At 41.6% G+C, this 18,214-nt stretch overlaps 6 protein-coding genes and 5 non-coding genes across 11 annotated transcripts; 1 reads left to right on the top strand and 10 right to left on the bottom strand.

Moving 5' to 3' along the window:
- Positions 1-78: 78 nt before the first annotated feature.
- DBF2 (serine/threonine-protein kinase) lies at positions 79-2,396 on the bottom strand. Its single transcript, XM_020207190.1, has one exon. It carries the CDS (start codon positions 2,148-2,150, stop codon positions 279-281), a length of 1,872 nt encoding a protein of 623 aa, XP_020067103.1. The 5' UTR covers positions 2,151-2,396; the 3' UTR covers positions 79-278.
- CANTADRAFT_131180 (uncharacterized protein) lies at positions 2,292-2,764 on the top strand. The gene has a single exon (XM_020206245.1). It carries the CDS (start codon positions 2,433-2,435, stop codon positions 2,721-2,723), a length of 291 nt encoding a protein of 96 aa, XP_020067102.1. The 5' UTR covers positions 2,292-2,432; the 3' UTR covers positions 2,724-2,764.
- Positions 2,765-2,790: 26 nt separating this feature from the next.
- Positions 2,791-5,436, bottom strand: OSH3 (oxysterol-binding protein related protein; the record flags this gene model as incomplete). The annotated part of the gene is made up of 4 exons (XM_020208987.1): positions 2,791-4,109; positions 4,155-4,835; positions 4,944-5,131; positions 5,213-5,436. 4 exons carry the CDS (start codon positions 5,434-5,436, stop codon positions 2,791-2,793), a joined length of 2,412 nt encoding a protein of 803 aa, XP_020067101.1.
- Positions 5,437-6,257: 821 nt separating this feature from the next.
- On the bottom strand, positions 6,258-7,631 carry CANTADRAFT_43419 (uncharacterized protein; the record flags this gene model as incomplete). Its single annotated transcript, XM_020208956.1, has 1 exon — positions 6,258-7,631. The coding sequence occupies one exon, from the start codon at positions 7,629-7,631 to the stop codon at positions 6,258-6,260; it is 1,374 nt and encodes a 457-aa protein (XP_020067100.1).
- A 239-nt stretch (positions 7,632-7,870) lies between these two features.
- Positions 7,871-7,942, bottom strand: CANTADRAFT_t14. Its single transcript has one exon. It is a non-coding gene; the product is annotated as a tRNA-Gln (tRNA).
- Positions 7,943-7,952: 10 nt separating this feature from the next.
- Positions 7,953-8,024, bottom strand: CANTADRAFT_t13. The gene has a single exon. It is a non-coding gene; the product is annotated as a tRNA-Gln (tRNA).
- A 1,068-nt stretch (positions 8,025-9,092) lies between these two features.
- On the bottom strand, positions 9,093-9,163 carry CANTADRAFT_t12. The gene has a single exon. It is a non-coding gene; the product is annotated as a tRNA-Gly (tRNA).
- An 8-nt stretch (positions 9,164-9,171) lies between these two features.
- Positions 9,172-9,243, bottom strand: CANTADRAFT_t11. Its single transcript has one exon. It is a non-coding gene; the product is annotated as a tRNA-Asp (tRNA).
- A 492-nt stretch (positions 9,244-9,735) lies between these two features.
- Positions 9,736-12,235, bottom strand: CANTADRAFT_24686 (guanine nucleotide exchange factor). Its single transcript, XM_020207189.1, has one exon. The coding sequence runs from the start codon at positions 12,133-12,135 to the stop codon at positions 9,835-9,837; it is 2,301 nt and encodes a 766-aa protein (XP_020067099.1). The 5' UTR covers positions 12,136-12,235; the 3' UTR covers positions 9,736-9,834.
- Positions 12,236-12,348: 113 nt separating this feature from the next.
- Positions 12,349-17,461, bottom strand: TSM1 (Tsm1p). Its single transcript, XM_020207188.1, has one exon. It carries the CDS (start codon positions 17,453-17,455, stop codon positions 12,458-12,460), a length of 4,998 nt encoding a protein of 1,665 aa, XP_020067098.1. The 5' UTR covers positions 17,456-17,461; the 3' UTR covers positions 12,349-12,457.
- Positions 17,462-17,945: 484 nt separating this feature from the next.
- CANTADRAFT_t10 lies at positions 17,946-18,017 on the bottom strand. The gene has a single exon. It is a non-coding gene; the product is annotated as a tRNA-Gly (tRNA).
- Positions 18,018-18,214: the final 197 nt, after the last annotated feature.

Here is an 18,214-nt window from a genome sequence, read left to right as displayed (position 1 = left end):
TGTATAATTTTAGATTCGACAGGACTATGACCTGCTCTGTGGGTTCTCTACGACAGTCATTGCGAGATGAAAGTACGAGGTTGAGGCTCTTTTATCAACCTAAAAAGTAACCGTGTAATCATATGTACATACAGAGATAGTAATGCAGCACTAAAATAATCAGAATGATTATCAAATGTAGATAAAAATATAGGTATGCTAAAATACTGTAAGCGTTCGTCGTCTTGAAAAACCTTTTTTTGAGTTTCCGAGCCTCAACGATTCATCGACTTTCTTACTCAATACAATGTGGCCAAAGGATCCAATCTGTTTCTATCACCACCCCCGATATTCAATAAATTCACCTCCCCATTGGCAAACTTGTTATTTGGATTCAACTTATGCTTGAAGGTGAATCCGATGAAGTTATTTTGTCCCAATACCTTGTTCTTACCAGAAGATTTCTCCAACAATTGTTCATTATGTTCTTGTCTGGCAAAAACATCTTTGTACTTCATCATCATTTCTTCATCTTCAAAATCGTCAAAATAACCAGCATCTTCTTCGTTATCAAGCTGAGGAGTAAATGGAGGGGTTTTCATTCTCAAGTTCTCCCAGTCATCAATATCCTTGAAGTAACCCATTTGTTGAATCTGTTTGAAGTTGCGAAGTCTTGTGGAAGGCAGAGCAATTAACTTAATAATCAAATTCCACGTTCTATCACTGAAAACAAACCTACCATCCTTAGTTTGTGGTCTTCTTAAACACGATTTCCAATGCTTTAAGTTATAGTAAGTTTCATCTTGCTTTGATCCAGAGAATGGAGGATATCCACACAATGCCTCGAACAACATACACCCTAATGACCAATAATCAATAGTATAATCATAGTTCTTACCTTCTAACACTTCCAATGCCATGTAATCAGGCGAGCCAACAATGGAGTTTGCTAAATTATGGTGACCTTGTGATTGCTTGAAGATTTTCTGTCTTTCTAACATCAAACGAGAAGGTACTTCGTAGTTGTCAAGGTCTTCCAAACTCTTCAACTTGAGACGCATCAGCTCAATTCTATCATTTGAAACAGTTCCTGCTGCTAAACCGAAATCAGTTAATTTAATGTGACCCTTAGAGTCAATTAAGAAATTCTCTGGCTTAAGATCACGATGAGTGAAACCTAACTCGTGCAACGAATTGACAGCACAGAACATTTCACTTATGTAGAATCTTGCGTGGGGTGGAATCAAGTATCCGGTATTGTTAAGTAAAGTTCTGAAATCACCTCCAGGCACGAATTCCATTGCCAAGAAGACCTTCTCGGGGTCTTGGAATGCATACAACAATTTGACCAACCATTCACTTCTGGTGTTGGTTAAGATATCTCTCTCTGTCAAAACGTGTCTGGTTTCATCCAATTTTACCAATAACTTCTTGTTCAAGACCTTGAGGGCACAGATTTCTTTGGTATCTTTCTTTCTGGCCAAGAACACCTGGCCATACCCACCCTGACCAACTTGAGTGATCATCTCGAAGTCTTTGTGCTTTGGCTTCAATCTTCTTTTTCTCAAAAGAGCCCTTTCTCTGCCCACGTAGTTCTTCCACTCTAACTGTTGTCTTTGAGGGTTTGCGTTGAATGATGGGTCGTTTAGCAACTTGCTCTCCACCAATTTAGTTCTTTCTCTCCTGCTGATCACATAGTCGAACATATCGCAGTAGTAGTCTAAAAAGTACAATTGAGCGACTGAAGCCAATCTCTTCGTTTTGGGGGAGTTAGCCTTCTTGTAAAATTCCTCTTTTGACAACTTTTTCTGGTTGGAGGGTTGCAACTGAGTGATATTTTGGTGGATGTTCTGGACGTGAGCAGCTTGTGCCAGGGGAAGTTGTTGGCCGTACGGAAACCTTGACTGGTTGGAGTATGGTTGGGGCGAGTTGTGCAATATGGATTTGGTAGGGGAGCTGAAGGGAGTGATGTTCTCTTTGTTGAGGAGGTTGTTGGTCTGTTGGTGTTGTGGGGTCCGTGGTGGGTTGTCGTAAGCCTTGTAGCTTGTGTCGATGTCCATCATGTTGGAGGATATGGACACGTTCTCCATGGACTGGGAAATGTCCGCCACATCGTCGTATGTCGATTGGTTCTTGGGCGACCGGAAGAAGTTGGCCATCTTGGAGGTCATATTGGATCAACGAGGATGTTTCGGGACTGGACGGATAGTGGAATGTGGGGACTGGAAGGATTCGGGATTTCCGGGCTAGAAGCAAATGGTGTTGGTTAGGTAGGGTTTGCTCGAAGATGAGAAGTAGTGATGTTCACAGGGACTGCACGAGTTAAATGAAGCTCTGGATCTGAAACTTCACTGCTGGTTTGTTATGATTTTGAGAGTTTCAGGTAATGTAAAGAAGAATGACACTTTTAGAAGAATGATTTTAGAGTGCCCGATTTGAAAAATCATTTGTGTATGATTTTCCCAATGCGGGACACAAATGAGTGCTTAGACAATCCCAGGCTGCAACATGCGACATCGTATCTGGAACATAGAAGGCACACTAAGGCTGGATCAGTACTTACGATGGGGCCGGACAATAGGAATAAGTGCTCCAGGTGGTCCGGAACTAGCGAAATGGGACATATTATCGGAGCCAGACCTCTTCACCATACACCACTCCCACCATTTTTTTGCACTACGATCGCGACATTGGACTATGCATTGGTCCTAACTAAACTGGCGTTGCTGCTACAGCCTCGTTGACAGCAACGTCATCTAAAACACACATACTCATGCTTTGCAGTCTGGGCCCTCCAGTGGCTGCGAGAACTCACCACAACTGGGTCAATCCGTCCCAGTCGCCGTTCTTCCTTCTGTTCCAGTAACTCTTTTCTCCCTTGATGTAAACCCACTCTCCAGAGTCGGGCTCATCGCCACCAACATGCTTGAAAAATTGGGGCACATGAGTGGCGCCTGCAGTCTCCATATCCTTTCTTCTCGTTCTTTGGTCCTCTTCCAATTGCACCTTGAGTCTCTCTGCCTCGTCCACATTGCCTCTTTCGTAGACCTGGATATCAGGTCTCAATCTAGAGTCGGTGGGTGGGAGCTTGCCCTTTTCGAGATCGGTGATCTTGTTAAGTGTTCCGGTGAACTTGGTGAAACCAAACTTCTTCTTGTAATTGGGCAACAAGTCTCCCGATTGCCAGATCAACTTTTCGGTCGTATTGGTCTTCAAGGTTAATGATTCGGTCCACTTACCGGAGACAGTGTAGGGCAATTTCTTCCTGCCGGAATCATAAGCAGTGATGGTCAAATCTTCGGATCTACCACTGAACATTCCGCTCTTGGCGAACTCAATGACAGCCTTGTAACCCAAGGATGACTTAATGGTCATCGATGATGATGGCTCGGTGTACTTTTCGCCTGCGATGATATTCTTCAACATGGTTGAAGGATGGCTCCAAGTAAATACTTCACCAGTCTTTTTGATGGTTAATTTTGCAGTACCTTTAGTGATGATTTCGGCACTATGACCCCAGATCTTTTGTGCTGGTGAAGGACTGAATGAAAAAGTCCAAAGCTCGGATTCGACATGGAAGGCAAAAACAACAGGTCTATGACTGACTTTTTCGCTTACCATTCTGATACCATAATCCTCTCTAACAAGCTCAAATGTTTCTCCTAGTAATGGGTTAAATGGCTTACGATTGTTTCTGATTTTGGCCCTAGCACTGGAAACATAACTGATAGCAAACGCAGCAATTCTCAAGATCTTCTCGCCAGTGGAATCATCAAATGACTCTTGAACAGCATTGTTAACCAAATCACAGTACTCGAACATTTCGGTGTACTTTTGCAAAGCACTGAGTGGTTCATTCATATCAACTGGCATTGCGATAGTTGACAAATCTTTTCCGACGTTCTTTCTTATAAACGAAACAAAACTGGATGGAGAATGATCACATTCGGGAATATCAAACTCTCTTGGCACAGGTTTGTGAGGCAAAGGATAAAGATCATCCACATCGTCTTCTTCAGAAGTTGCACTTTCATATTCTTTACCGGAGGGATCAATAACACTCACGGGAGACTCGCCATCGGATTCTGAAGAAGAAGAAGATAAATCATCGTCGTCGTCATCCTGAATTTCTTGGACTTCATTTTTAATGTTCGACAACCTCTTAGGGTATGTACCCCTATCGTCATTGGGCAAATCCAACAACATAACACCCGAACTCAATGCATCTGCATACTCGTTGGCATCGTAAAATTCGTTCGTGGAGTATACTGAAATAGCATCGTTGGTTCTTGATCCATTAGTTTCTTGATCACCCTTTATTCTCGATAAGAGCTTGTGAACATCTTGGGAAATGTTTGAGATGCCACCTGCCAAAGTTTCGGGTGAAGAATTTGTAGTTTCGAGCTTCAATCTGTCCAACTTAAGCGAGATTGATTCAAGCTCTTTGACCAAGATATTGTCGTCAACCTCGCTTTCTTCTTCCTCTAGACTTTCGCCCTGACTCTTTTTGACTTGATTGAATGCATCAACCCAGATAGTGAAGTCATGATCATTGAGTGCTTTAAGATCCCAAATTTCCATTCCCGAATCAATAATGATCTCTCTCGATTTGGGATTAGCACTAACGATAGAGTGCTTGATTGGCATTTGGCCTCTCAATTTGTTGTCATTGACTCTAAAATATGACAAGGTTCCATACTTGAAATTCAAGATGAAGTATCTCTTACCAAACCCTTGGAGCTTTTTTCTTCTTCTCTTTGACAATATCGATTGCAACAATTCTCCGTTTTTGGGACGAAGAGTAGTTCCATTTGCTTGAATCGGGTTCTCATCATCAGATTCCTTTTCTTCTAAGCCTTCAGCTGCACTGATTTTGACCAGTTTCTTTTCTGGTCTTGATCTTCCGCTAAATGACAGTTGTCTTCTGGGAAAATCGGGAAGGCCCTGTTTATTGACTTTGGAACTGAAGTACACCTTTTTCCCCGTGGTCTTGGAGAACGAGTTGTCGAATATAAATGCAAACATTCCACCTTTGGTGACTTCAAATGTGCCATGGACCAACTCGTCAGAGATCAACTTATTGTAGTTCTTCAACAACGTCAAATCGGAATTGCTAAGGTTGGACGAAAACGTCGAGGACCTAGACTTGGTTCTAAACACGTTGTTGTCGGTAAATTTGTTGACACTGGCGGTGGAACCTGACCGTGCCCTGAACGAAGAGTTAGACGAAGACCCACTGTTGCTGGGAGGGTTGAGCTGTTCCTCGTCGGCGTACGCAGGGCTGGGAGGAGCGAGCGGGCCGCCATCGTCAGTGGCCCTCTTTTCGTCCTTCTTCTTGTAGATGGCCAAGTTGATGGACTTTTTCAACGGCTTGACCTGCCAGTCAATGGTGGAATTGTCTGGTGCATGGACCCATTTGACCAAAAAGTCCTTGGAGTGTATCTCGAGGGTCTCCATTGTACCTGTGCTTGCTTTAGTGGGCGGAGGTGGATATCAATTGGAGGTTTGGCAGATTTGGATGGGGGAGAACTGGGTGGATATTCTCCGCAATATCAACAATTGGCAGGATAAATTTACTGCGAATGATTGCGATAGTGGGAGTTACGACTGTCACAATAAGACGAAATGCTTGCAATGTGGGGCAGTTAGGGAGGCCCAGTTGATGTGGGGGTAATTCACACTGGGAATTTGACGCCTTATGTCTACGAGTTTGGCGGGTGCCTACCTGAATATCCGTGGACTAAATCCAAGCACATGATGAATGGAGCGGGGCCTTTGGCACCACGCGGAGATATTAGCGACTCTCTGCACGTGAAGCGAGGGCCATGTGCCGTGTTGGGTGAGAGTATGAGGATTAAGGCACTGACATGTGACATGCTGGTGGAGTCAGACGTGAACATAGCGAACATCTAAGCACCACATTGCTAGTTTCGTTATCATAGTGTGGGTGCACACAGAGAATCGATGTGGAGCTGTCTGGTAGCCAATGATTCGGGGATTATTGTGGACTGGTGTTTAGTGGGAAGATGTTCCTGAGAATGGTAGTACGACTATTATGGAGTTACGAATGGAGGTATTGGCGATTTGTAATTTACAAGCTAATAATAATTCTGACGTACTAGGAATACTCTGGATTATACTTTGTAGCTAGGTGGAACCACCCCGATGTATTATCCGGAAATATCCCGGGAAGTGCCTGCATTACTCGAAATTTGATTCTTACATTCTATTGGAAGTGCTACATAGCCCCAACACCATGCCGTCCAATTGTAATACCACTATAACTTCAAGTTTAACCGCTCCTCAGAGCTGGTGGTGCTGGAAATATCCAACAAGTCGTTTAAATCGTCACTAGCCGGGTTAGGAATTCCAGATCCATTAACCCCATATGGCCCAGCAATATTTGTGCCAGGCATCATGCCCCCTCTCCGGGCAAAGAGCAAAAACTGTAGTTGTTTTCTCAAGCTATTGATAAGCATTCTCTGGAGATTGAGGTCTTCCCGCATCATAAAATTATCGTTAATAAGGTTGTTCATCATGTTCTCACGTTCGTTATTTTTCTCCTTGTTCATAAAGGGAAGCAACTTTTCGTCAATTTCAAACTTGAGTCTGTCGATCTCGAAGTTCAAGTATACCAACTTATCTTGGTCGTCTATTCCATACTTGTTGATTTCCTCAATAGCTTCATTGTAGCCGAGGTTGGTGATCTTGCCCTGTATTATGGAGTCTAGAATCTTGTTGATTTGCCTTTGCAAAAACCCGTTCTCATGGGTAAGCGATTCCACTTTGTCATTCAACTTATTGTAGAAGGGTAGGAACTGATTCAACTGGCAGTTATTTGATTGCAAATGGATCTCCAACGATGTCTCATTGTTTCCAATGAATTTGCACCCAATTTCGTGCGCTGGACATTTGACATGGCCAATTTTTGAGCAGTTTTCTTGGTGTTTTTCAAGGTTTTTCAACGGGATCATGTCATTGAGGCATAATTCACAGGTCTGGTAATTCAATAAGCATTCCTCGTTCAAATGTGTGTCTTGCGTTATTTTCGTGGTCTTTTGCTTGCAGAAGTTGCACGATATTATTTTGTGGATACATTCATGCTCTTCGTCAAGGTGTCTTCTCTCCACCACTAAGTGGCAAACTTGGCCCTCCTCTCTAACTCCATTACACTTGACCCCAGTATAGCCACAGTCGACCAAGACATGGTGCTCCACTTCCCATCTGCTCCCTTCCCAGTCACACCCTCTTTCGTTATTCAAGCAATGTACCTTGAGATCGTCGATGAGGTTCGTTATCAAAAGCGGAGTAGGAAACAAGTCGTTGGTATTGGAACAGGAAAGCGGGGTTCTATCTAATGGACAACACCCACTGAGCTCAGACGTGGTCTCGTATCGATTGGACATCTTGAGGCATTCGAAGATACAGTCCTTGCAGAATGTATGCCCACAAACGGTAGTCAAAGGGTCTATGAACGGCTGTTGGCAGATAGGACAGTTGAGATGCTCTGTGGACGATTTGTACCTGACGTTTCTAATGTCTGGCTTGTCATCCTTGTCAACTAGGTTGAAAGATGTGAGATAGGAGTCTATCTCTATGGAGTCGTTGTACTTGGCCACAGAATCAGAAGAATTTATGGCAAGCTTTTCCATTTCATTCAATCCAAGCTCGTCGGGGAGCTCGGTGCTGTTTATGACCAGATCTTCATCAGACATTGTGATACGGTTGGATTAGTAGGGCAGTTCTTGATGCTCTCTGAAAGCTGGGGCAATGGTGCGCGCACGTCCGATTAACACTTAGGCCCGAGACTAAGGTTGTGCGGAGTTAAGTGAAATGAACAACCCAATCAAGCGCAACGTAGCCCCTATGGGTAGCAAGAGCAAAAAAAGTAAGGTCACGCCCGGATTCGAACTGGGGTTGTTCGGATCAGAACCGAAAGTGATAACCACTACACTACGCAACCGTACAAGGTGAGGTCGTACCCGGATTCGAACCGGGGTTGTTCGGATCAAAACCGAAAGTGATAACCACTACACTATACAACCAATTTGTGTTTTCTCATTATATTTTTACGCCTTTGTTGAGTGTACATTAGGATTTTTGGTTGGCGCACTGCCCATAGATATGTGCAAAATCAAGATACAGCATCCTAGTTAGTAGCAGTCTGGAGTAGTCTCTTATAACCCAGATTCATTCAGAGCTTTGTTATTCGTACTCTTTAAGTCTCGATCAGCTTCAAGAAATAGCTAATAGTGATTTGTCTCCTGCTGTATCAACAGCTACCATAACAGGTTTATAACTACTTTTCCACACGAAAAATTACATAAGATTTGCGCTAAACATCGTTGCATATCCCAGATACTTAATTTCTCGTTTCCGCTTGGGTATTCCTCTATTAATTAAGAATGTAACAAGGCTAATCAATTAGAAGATTCTTGAAAAGCAATTTTCTTTCAAAGAGGCGTGGGTTATTAAATTCTCACGACTCTCACAGGCGACCTGAAAAGTCTAACACATGATAATTGATATTTGGATTGAACCAGGCCTTCTATTGATGCTATAACGAAGCAAAGGAGGTAACCACTTTGCGTCTCCCAAAGTTCATCAATTCGTTTTATATTTGCCTGGTCTGTATTCTTCTGCCACTCATATTATTCAATACCTGAGAAGCTTGCAAGTGGCAAAATCCTACAATACTTACTATGGACACTAAATTTATTGGTGGAGACAAACTAGCTAGTTGTGAGTGTCCTGAAACCTAATGCACTGATATTATAGAATCTTCCAAAGTTTCTTAGGGTGCTGAGTGGGAAACAATAAAAGTAACCATTTTGGATTTAGGAAATAATGGCTGAGGTCCAGAAAAAACCTAACAGCAAAATAAAATTAGAAACGGAAAACTAATTCACATTGATGAATAAATTTATGAACATATTTGATGATACTAATCTTTGATTTACAAAAAATGCTTCTGCCTCATTTTTCTCCTCTTAGACTAGAATAACCTCTTAGTTTCTCATCAAAACCTTGGTTTTTGCAGAAATTTATTCAATAGAAGTTTAAAAGATGAAAAAAAAGCCTTCTTTAGTTGAAGTTACACAATACAAAAAGAATGCGCAAACCCGGAATCGAACCGGGGGCCCAACGATGGCAACGTTGGATTTTACCACTAAACCATTTGCGCAAAGGAAACTCCGCGACGGGGAATTGAACCCCGGTCTACCACGCGACAAGCGGTAATTCTAGCCACTAAACTATCACGGATTTTTCTTGTTGATGTTTCAGTTTAAGCTATTTACTTGTGCTTATAGTGAGATTAGTAATTGCTTACTAATACGACGATTAAGAATGTGTATACCATTTTTTATAGGTTTATAGCCATACCCGACTAGGTTTGGTTAGCTACTTGGTAACTATTGGGTAACCTGGAAAGTGCAGTATAATTTACAGCGATCAACTAATGCATATAAGTCTCCAACTCCTCGTAGGCTACGTATAAGACAATTTGACATTTTGTTTGAAACCATCTATTTAAACTAACTCAATTATGTCAGGGGCTTTTTTATTGCAGCTGGAATTTCTAGTGTTTCTCCTCTGAACTGAAACTTTCTACCATCTAGATTTATTTAATATTTTACAAATTTTTCATTTTTTCATGTAAAGGTGAGGATTGAAATTTGACAAGCAGAATTGGGGCATCTACGGAACCTGAAGTGTAATATATTTCAGATATTTTATTAATGTAATTGAAATGACCTCAAAATATTTTCTTTCACTAGTACAATTATGTTTCATTGATTCTTGTTATCGTCTATAAAATTAATCAACTTCTAGGGAGCGAACATCGTGGTAGATTTATACGTCATTTACTAGTTGCAAACACGCATCGAGTGATTCCTCTATCTTTCCTTTGTTCATAAAAATGATATCTTTGAGGACTGCCTTGTCCAAATTAGGAAACATTTCCTTTAAACTAGTGTAGGTCTGCTTCATCTGCTCAGTTTCCTCCGTAGTGGGGACGTTCTCAGCGCTAGTTGGTGGTGCTCCACTTGGCCTTTGAAATTCAGACTCACTGCCTCTCACGCCTTCTTGTGGTGAAGGAGAAAGAAAACTAGAAATTGACTTGGTGAACAACTCGGCACTGGTCATCAAGACATTTGATGGTGAAAGACTTTGTTGTGGATTTCTAGATGACTGAAGATCATCTGAAAGTGCTGACTGCACATGTTGAGGCTGTGGTTGAGCTAATGCAAATTTAGTTTTTTGATTTTGTTGGGCTTCCCAAGCTTCCATATGAGCGTTAAATTCAGCTTCATCAATAGTGAGTTCTTTGATTCCGAGGTTTTGAATAAAACCAATAGCTCCTTGCAAGGTAGATAAATAGTAACTGGTTTCTCCATGTAATAACCATTCCTCACCTCTAAAGTTCTCAATATAATGGACATTACTGATCAAGTTCTCTGTTTTCGCTTTGATTAAGACAAGAATGAGGAGTGGAACAAAGGAATCAGCATTAGTTTCCTGGTTGCTAACTTTGAGAAAGCTGAAGATGATTTTGCAAGCATTCAAAAGGCAAATAATTTTGTCCCGAGGAGCTCTGTAACTATTAATCTTGCTTAGCTCAGTAACAGCATAATCCATGAAGTTAGGGTTTCCTTTCTTCTGCTTGGATAGATCATCTAAATCAATATCTAAATGTGAGCCATTAACCCAGCTGAATTTTTCAAGTTGCAACGATAAAGCTTCGTCATCCTCTATATCCTGCCAAAAAGATTTAGGTAATTGAGTGGGAAATTGTTTCCTAGCTTCAGGTGGAAAACAATGATCATAAATTCTGTTCATAATAAGCTTCTCCAACCCTTCTCGAGAATTTTCCAAATCAATATCGTCCATCGACTTGAATGGTTCGTATATGTTGAATTTTTCACTCATGAACTGCTTGAATTCTCTGACAATTTTTACTCTTTGCTCCCACGAGAAGGTATGTCCTTGTCTAGTAAACGATACTAAAAAAGATCTGATATACCTGACCACCGGGTCAGCACTCTTATGTTTCAACTGAGCCAAAAATGTCTGGAAGTCAAATGGTTTATGTGATTGTTGATATTGCTCCTCCGAGCTAGTAGCCGTCTCGTCATTTGATCCACTCACTACTTCTTGTGCTTCTCCAGCCGAGGAAACATTAGCCTCGTAATCTTCAATACCAGTCTCAAATGGGGAGCTTGAAATATCAGAAATATCTTTGGAAGAAATATCCTTCTCAGTGTAATCACCATGATTGAAGGATGAATTGTTGCCTTGTGTATCTCTTGATGTAGTTTTCGGTATATCTATGGAGCGGGTTTCTTGTGGAATATTTGTTTTTGATTGTTCAGATTCTGCATCCTCCGATCCTAAGGCAGTGGGTTGAACAATATTGAGATGTTTGTCTTCCTCTTCTACTTTACTGTCTCGAGGATCTTCAGATTTATTACCTCCATCCTTTTCAGTCTTGAAATCGTTAGCACTGGAATGCCCTGTAATGATTTTCTTCTCTGCCTGCAAATTTTGAATGTCTATGGTATCTTTGGCTTCAGGCTCGGCAAGTTGCTCGTTGACCCTCTGAGTCTTTTCGCTATTTCCCGATTTGAGTTCACCGGGAACCTCGGAGGTGCTATCATTATCATTTTTCACAGGTTTATTGGGTCTAACCAAACTGCCAGTGTACTTCTCTTCCATATCGCCACTCAGTTTGACAATTGCTTGATCTTCAGGCTCTTCTTTCTTTTCTCCTTCCACACTGCTGTCCTCAATAAGTGACTCCTCATCGTGGTTCTGGGGCTTCCCACTTACATCAAACCTTTCAAATAAATCAATTAGTTCCGATTTACTATTGTTATCCTTTGTGGCTGATTTTGTTGACCCTTCGTTTCCTACGGTCAATACTGTAGGAGCAGCACCGCTTGACCCACCATCAAATGAGTGAGACAAGTCGGCAGGGCTACCTTTTTTAGCAAGTATGTTCAGGAGAAATGGTGATTTGGGCGAGGATTGGTTCACGGAGCCCGAGACACTATCAGTGGTGGTGTTTGCTGTGGAAGGAATTGAAGCATTTGTAGTTGAGGTTGTAGGACTCGATTTAGACAAATTGAAAGCCAAAGGGTTACTGAACGACATGATGTAGTCGAATTGGTTAATGAGACACCTTAGACTTAGAAGTGGTGGAGAATTAACCAAATTCAGTTGTCGTCATACTGTGGAGATCGGAGCTTTTGGAAAGGCAAGATAACCACTGATTACATAATCACTGACAAACATGGCTGGCTTGATGGCTGATCTTATACCAGAGAGCATAATTACAGCTGCCAAGCCTACTTTTCCAGAACTAATGGGTTATCTTTTTAGCCTTGTTGCTATGTTCATCCTATCTCTACGTTTGTTGGAGTTACCAACTCAGTGCTCTTTAATATAATACATGTCTATCATTAAGTCGTATGATCTATCGTTTGAGATTGAGCTTGAGCTTGATGCCCAGCTTTGGCTTGTCTTTGGCTTGCTCTTCAGGGGGGTCTGCTTTAGCCAAATCACCCGAGTTTTCACCATTTTTTTCGGATACTTCCTTGTCCGTAGGAGTCAGACTTTTGCTATCTCCGGAGTGAATATAAATTTTTGTCTTCTTCTTCTTCACACTAGAGGCAGAGGGTGATTGTGAGAATGGACTACCAGACCTGGAGAATGGGGTCAGTGCCTTTTCAGTTTTGATTTCTGGTTCTACCAGGGGACTCTTTGTCCTGATCTTTTTACTCGAATCTGGGACAGAAGAGCTCTTAGTTTTTATCGGAGATGCTAACGAGGGCGTTTTCGCTTTAGCAGGAGATACTTGTACACTCTTCGAATTTCCGTGTGACTTGTTTGGTGAAGTAAGGATGGCCTTGGCTGTACCTCGCTTACTGGGAGAAGCTAACTCTGCCAGCTGGGGTTCTAAACTCTTGCCACGATTTGCCTTGGCAGGAGTGTAACTGGATTCAGACTCGGGTTCGGCCTTCACTTTAGCCTCGGATCTGATTTCAGATGCATCAGGAAATGGTGTTGCAGAGAGCGACACGGTTTTATTCTTGGTCAGAATTTTCACGTATCTATGGGCTGCTTTCGGAACATCAGGTACCTCGACTGGTACCAAATCCCTAAGCTTCGACTTGTAAGCCCCCTTTAAACTGAAAGTGACCTTTGAGCCATTGACAAGTACAGAGCTGCGTCCAACTTTCACAGGCACCGCATCTGCTGGAATCTCAACTGGAGCAACCACCGGAAGCTTTTTGTTCCTCAAGGTGATCTTAATTTTGAACTTATCGTCAAAGGTGACCATTGGATCTAATCTTGTTGACTTCGATGCAGTTAGAGGAGGAGGAGTAACAGCCGGTGGTCCTGGAACTGGGGCAGGTTTCGTTATAGGTTGTCTTCTGGAGCTGGAAGTGGGAGCTTTAGATGGAAGAGAGTCAACAAAAGCAGGTTCATCCTGAGTGGTATAATCTTCAGCTGCTTTAGGTTTTTTACTGGCTCGTTTCAGAGCTTGTTTAGCTCCCAAACTCAATTTCAATTTTGGCTCAGTCGTAGATTGAGTAGCACTAGTATCAGCCCTCAAATTAGCCTTAGTTTGAGTTGTGAGTTTTCTGTTAAGAAGTTGAATCTTAAATCTTCCTTCTCTCTTAATCATGATCTTTCCTTCACCCAAGTATTTCAAAACAATCTTCTTCTTTAATTCTTGAACAGGAACATGTGGAACAGAGATTTTGACCACAAATTTGTCAATCTCACGGTACAATACTTGGCATATACTGAAGACATCTCTTCTCTCAATGATGCTCAATTGTGAACTATGTATGAGTTCCCAAAGTACATTCTTCAATCCACGCCCAATTGAGTAATCTCTCCTCAAGATTTCAATAGCACCATTTAGGGTAGCTCTTGCAAATGTGTCTCTCTTAGAATCCATTTCATTATTTGAGCCATCCTCAATAATGACCATATTTGTCAGGTTTGTCGAAACTTTGGTAGTCGAACCTGTCAATTTATCATATGGTTTGAACTCCTCGTCATCAAGTGTAGAAGGCGTACCTTCAATTGCAGCCACACAAATCGCTTCGGTCAACAAGGATATCAATTGGGATCTGAAGTATGAGCCGCTAGTTTCAAGAAGGCAGGTTTTCAAGAAATATGCTAACACAGAGGAGTTTTTCAAGCCTCCTAAAATTAATAAACCTCTGAAAGCTTCTATCCTTATGTCATAATCATATTTATCCAAAGTGTAGTACAATAAGTCCTCGAAGGAAATTTTGAGAGTACCGTGATTGCACAATCGAACCTTTTGATGAAGGCAGGTCTTGGAAATGACACTGTGATAAGAATGAGTCCATTGGTCAAGCTTATGGAGTCTGTTTAGCTCGTGAACTACCACCAATGGGAAATCTCTAGGTGAAGGTGTTTCAAGGGATCTTGAACCACTCAGAGAGAAATCAATTGCACTCAGAGGTCCATTGACGTTGAGCGATTCATCTACCGATTGGCCCGAGTTCTCTCCTCCCACAATACAGTTGGTTAAACTTTCGATCAAACTAGACACATAGAAACAGTCTTGAAACTGATTGTTGGAGTTCTCATTAAATCGGATCAAATTCAAGAGCAAGTCCTTAATTTCTATGGGAACATTTCCTTCGCTGTCTCTGACTTGACTGAGAATCATTGGAACTTCTTTTTTGACAAAGAAATCACCAAAGTCACCAAAATCATTGCTTAATGGAATCGAACTACCCTTGAAACAAAATAACTCCTTGTACGCCTTTAGCAAGTAACCGAGACCAGCTAAGTTATTCTCCGGATTTGAGGAACTCACTAAGGCTCGTGCAGCTTCTATTCTGACACCATAGTGGTATCTTTTATCGAGTATGGTTCGTACCAAAGCTGAGCAATGAACTTTACCAGGTTTTTCGATTTCACCGAAGTACTTAATGGCCTCGTATTGTGCCTCAAGGTCCTTGTCATACTGCAATTGAGACCCATACATATAGTCGGATTGCTTCATGTTGAATTTTGCAATCCACTCAAAGTCAACATCGACTCTTATCCACTCAAATGGTTCGTTGAGAATATCTTCCTCATATCTTATCCAATCGGCTAGATCCCATTTAGCTTTCTCTTCAGGAGAATCAAGAATGTCTCCTAATTTTCTAAACGTATTTCCCACTTCACCCATTTCCTCTTTAACCTTTTTGAGTCTCTTAAACTTGGAATTGTACTGGATCTCAATTTTGGTTTGGCCCTCTTTCAAATCAACAATATGTTCGTAAGGACTACCATCTGATTCATGGACTCTGATCGTCATAGGTCCCAAAAACACAGGTTGAACTGGGTATAGTGGCTCATTCTCAAGATATGAAATTGAGTCATTTATGAATTTATTTGGCTTGGGACGGACTTTCTTAGTTTCTTGATGCTGGGTTTGTCTGATGATCATTTCAATTACACCCCTTTTCTTGTTGAATTTTTGAACAATATTAAATATTGGTGTTCCCACTCCAAAAACCCATTGCTTGAAGAAGATCTCAAGTTTGTTCCTATTGACTTTTTCGCAAACATATTGAAAATGCTGAGTAGTCAATGTACTGTTCTGCAAGTCTCCAGAAATAGCTTGTAAAAACAACTTTGGTAGCACTCTTGAAAGACCAAAGGACTTATCAGTTTTTGTCATTCGACGGTCTAAAATGAATAATACCACTGGCGCCTTAAGCCTGACAAACGATAAATCGTCATCACAAATGGGATATCTGAAAAATTGCGATGCCAATGGCTTTTGTCCAATATCTTCTTTCACAATTGTATCTATGCTGGTTTTGATCTTAAATCTGTAGTAGTTATTACCCATCAACTTTTTAAGATACTGGAAACTCATGTACTTCGCGATACCTAAAGTACACCAAATGTCATTGAATGTCTGGGGAACAATATTAATTCCTGACCATTGGGATGCGATTGATTCCAAAATAGTTTCCGTTGACTTGAATATTGGTTCAATTATATCTGGAGGATACAACATTGTATCATCAACTATTGAAAGTCCAGCAAAACTATTGCAGGCGGAAGCACTCTTACTCACAAACACAATTGCATAAGAACTAAAAGGGTAGGACCCAAATTCTTTAACAAAGAAGTCCATGGCCTTGTTAGCAAAGATACAAGTATTTCTTGCCAAATCCACTTGATCATGAAGGGCATAAATGATCACAGGGGATTTGGATGTATCTTTATCCACATCATCTGATTGCTTCAAGTAATCCATCTCCTCATCTTCCTCATCTTCATTCTCTGCCAACGTAAAACTTTCAAAGCATCCAATTGTCCAACCAACGTGGTGGGCACAAACTGGGTTAAAAATGGACCAAGAAACAACCTTTTTTGACAAATCTATAGGGTGGGGAGTTTCTTTGATGTTGTTGAAATCACCGGAACAAACCACGAGGTCATAGTTAGAGTCGTCATCGTCATCATCATCGTTGTCATTGTCATCGACTTCGTTGACTTCGTCATCATTTCGTTGTTGTGTTTCACCATCTTTTCTTCTCCTTCTTCTGCGCGGATCATGTGCCCCTATTATCCTGGTATTTCCGATGTCTTTTATGGTTCTTGGGATGTTCACCTCGATAGACCAAATGTATCTCTCCCACAAGTTATCTATGCAAGGAACCCATGATGATGTTGAAATATTATATGCTGAGTTTGTGGTGTATGCATGCCAGGACTTTTTGTCTTGATTCTTTGGTGTTATGAAATTGACACCATTTTTACAGTTGACCGCTTCATACTCGATCTTAATATGGATTGGTGTGTAGGTATCGTTATGGGTACTCTTGGACTTTAGATGCAACGGAGTAGTAGTATTGGCATGTCCACTAGGAGTGAGTGCTGATGTGATGCCTGTGAGTTCTAGCTTCAAATTATCTGGGAGCAATATGGTGAGCTCCTCGGTGTTTCCGAAGGAGTCTCTTGCTTCCCAATCAATTTCTCCGAAAATGTAGTTGAGCTTCTGTCTCAAAAGATGGTGCTGGTAGATGTCGACATCACTATTGTACAAATCGAAAAGGTTCACAGCCTGGCCGCTGGTGGCGTATTTCTCGTCGTTGATGTATAACATATCTTTATAGATGTAGTTGATGGTTCTTGAGTTATTGATATAGATATCTTTGATTGTCATCTCACGACAGTCTAACTTCACACTTCTCAATTGAGATGACATGGGCAACACTGTGAGCTCGGTGGCCCCTATGATCTTTTGTTCTTGTAAGTCGACATCGATATTCACCTTCTGGTACCCGATCCTCAATGGTTGAGTCAGAAGGCTCTGGCCCTTGGAACGTGACACTTTATGGTTCCTCGGGGTATGAATCTGGCCGTTGGCTCTAGGCGTGCCAAAATTGCTGGCCGATTCGAGGTGGGTCGAAGGCATTTTGATGGATGGTGTAAAGATACCAGTTGTGTGTATTTTCAATGAGTTTGGGAGGAGTGCACACAGACCGGACTGGCGAGTGAGACCAGCCAGCATAGTGAGAGATCGTAGAGAGCGAGGAACGAGACCAAGTGCAGATGGTAGAAACGCATTCGTATAAAGGAGATAAACTGCTGTAGGATTGCGCTTTAGTATAGGTTACTAGTTAGTGGAGAGGGTATAGCCATTGATAGTGCTCAATTGTATGGTGGAGAGTCGAGAATTTAAAGCGGAATAATGTCAGCAATAGCTACGCAGCTGCGAAAGGGTGGAGTTGAGCAATCGAGGATTGTTTTGTCACAGTGGTTTGAATATTTCGTAAGTAAGCTAAAATTGGAAGATGGGCAACAAATTTTTCTAGAATATTGTAGAGTTTGTTTGGTTCTACTTGTTCAAATACATTTACAAAAAAGGTGTTTAATGGAACTCGCTGAGTTGAAAATGGAAAAAATGAGCGGTACGGGAATCGAACCCGTGACACCTGCTTGGAAGGCAGATATGTTAACCACTACACCAACCGCCCGTTTCTGTACAGGATGTAACGGAGTGAGAACGAGATACGAAGATTACGTATNAGGTTACGTAATAGCAATTAGGTAAGCGGATAAAAAGTGTGTTAATGTGTTATGTGGTATGATACGAGTATCAAGGAAGTATCAGACGAGTATCAAATATGATTAGTAGTTTATTAGCCTTGCGGGGAAAGATAAGCAAGCGGGG

The sequence above is a fragment of the Suhomyces tanzawaensis genome (genome assembly GCF_001661415.1).
Source record: "Suhomyces tanzawaensis NRRL Y-17324 unplaced genomic scaffold CANTAscaffold_1, whole genome shotgun sequence".
NCBI classification, from domain to species: Eukaryota; Fungi; Ascomycota; class Pichiomycetes; order Serinales; family Debaryomycetaceae; genus Suhomyces; species Suhomyces tanzawaensis.
Note: the sequence above shows the minus strand (reverse complement) of the source record. Positions and strands in the feature narration are given on the sequence as shown.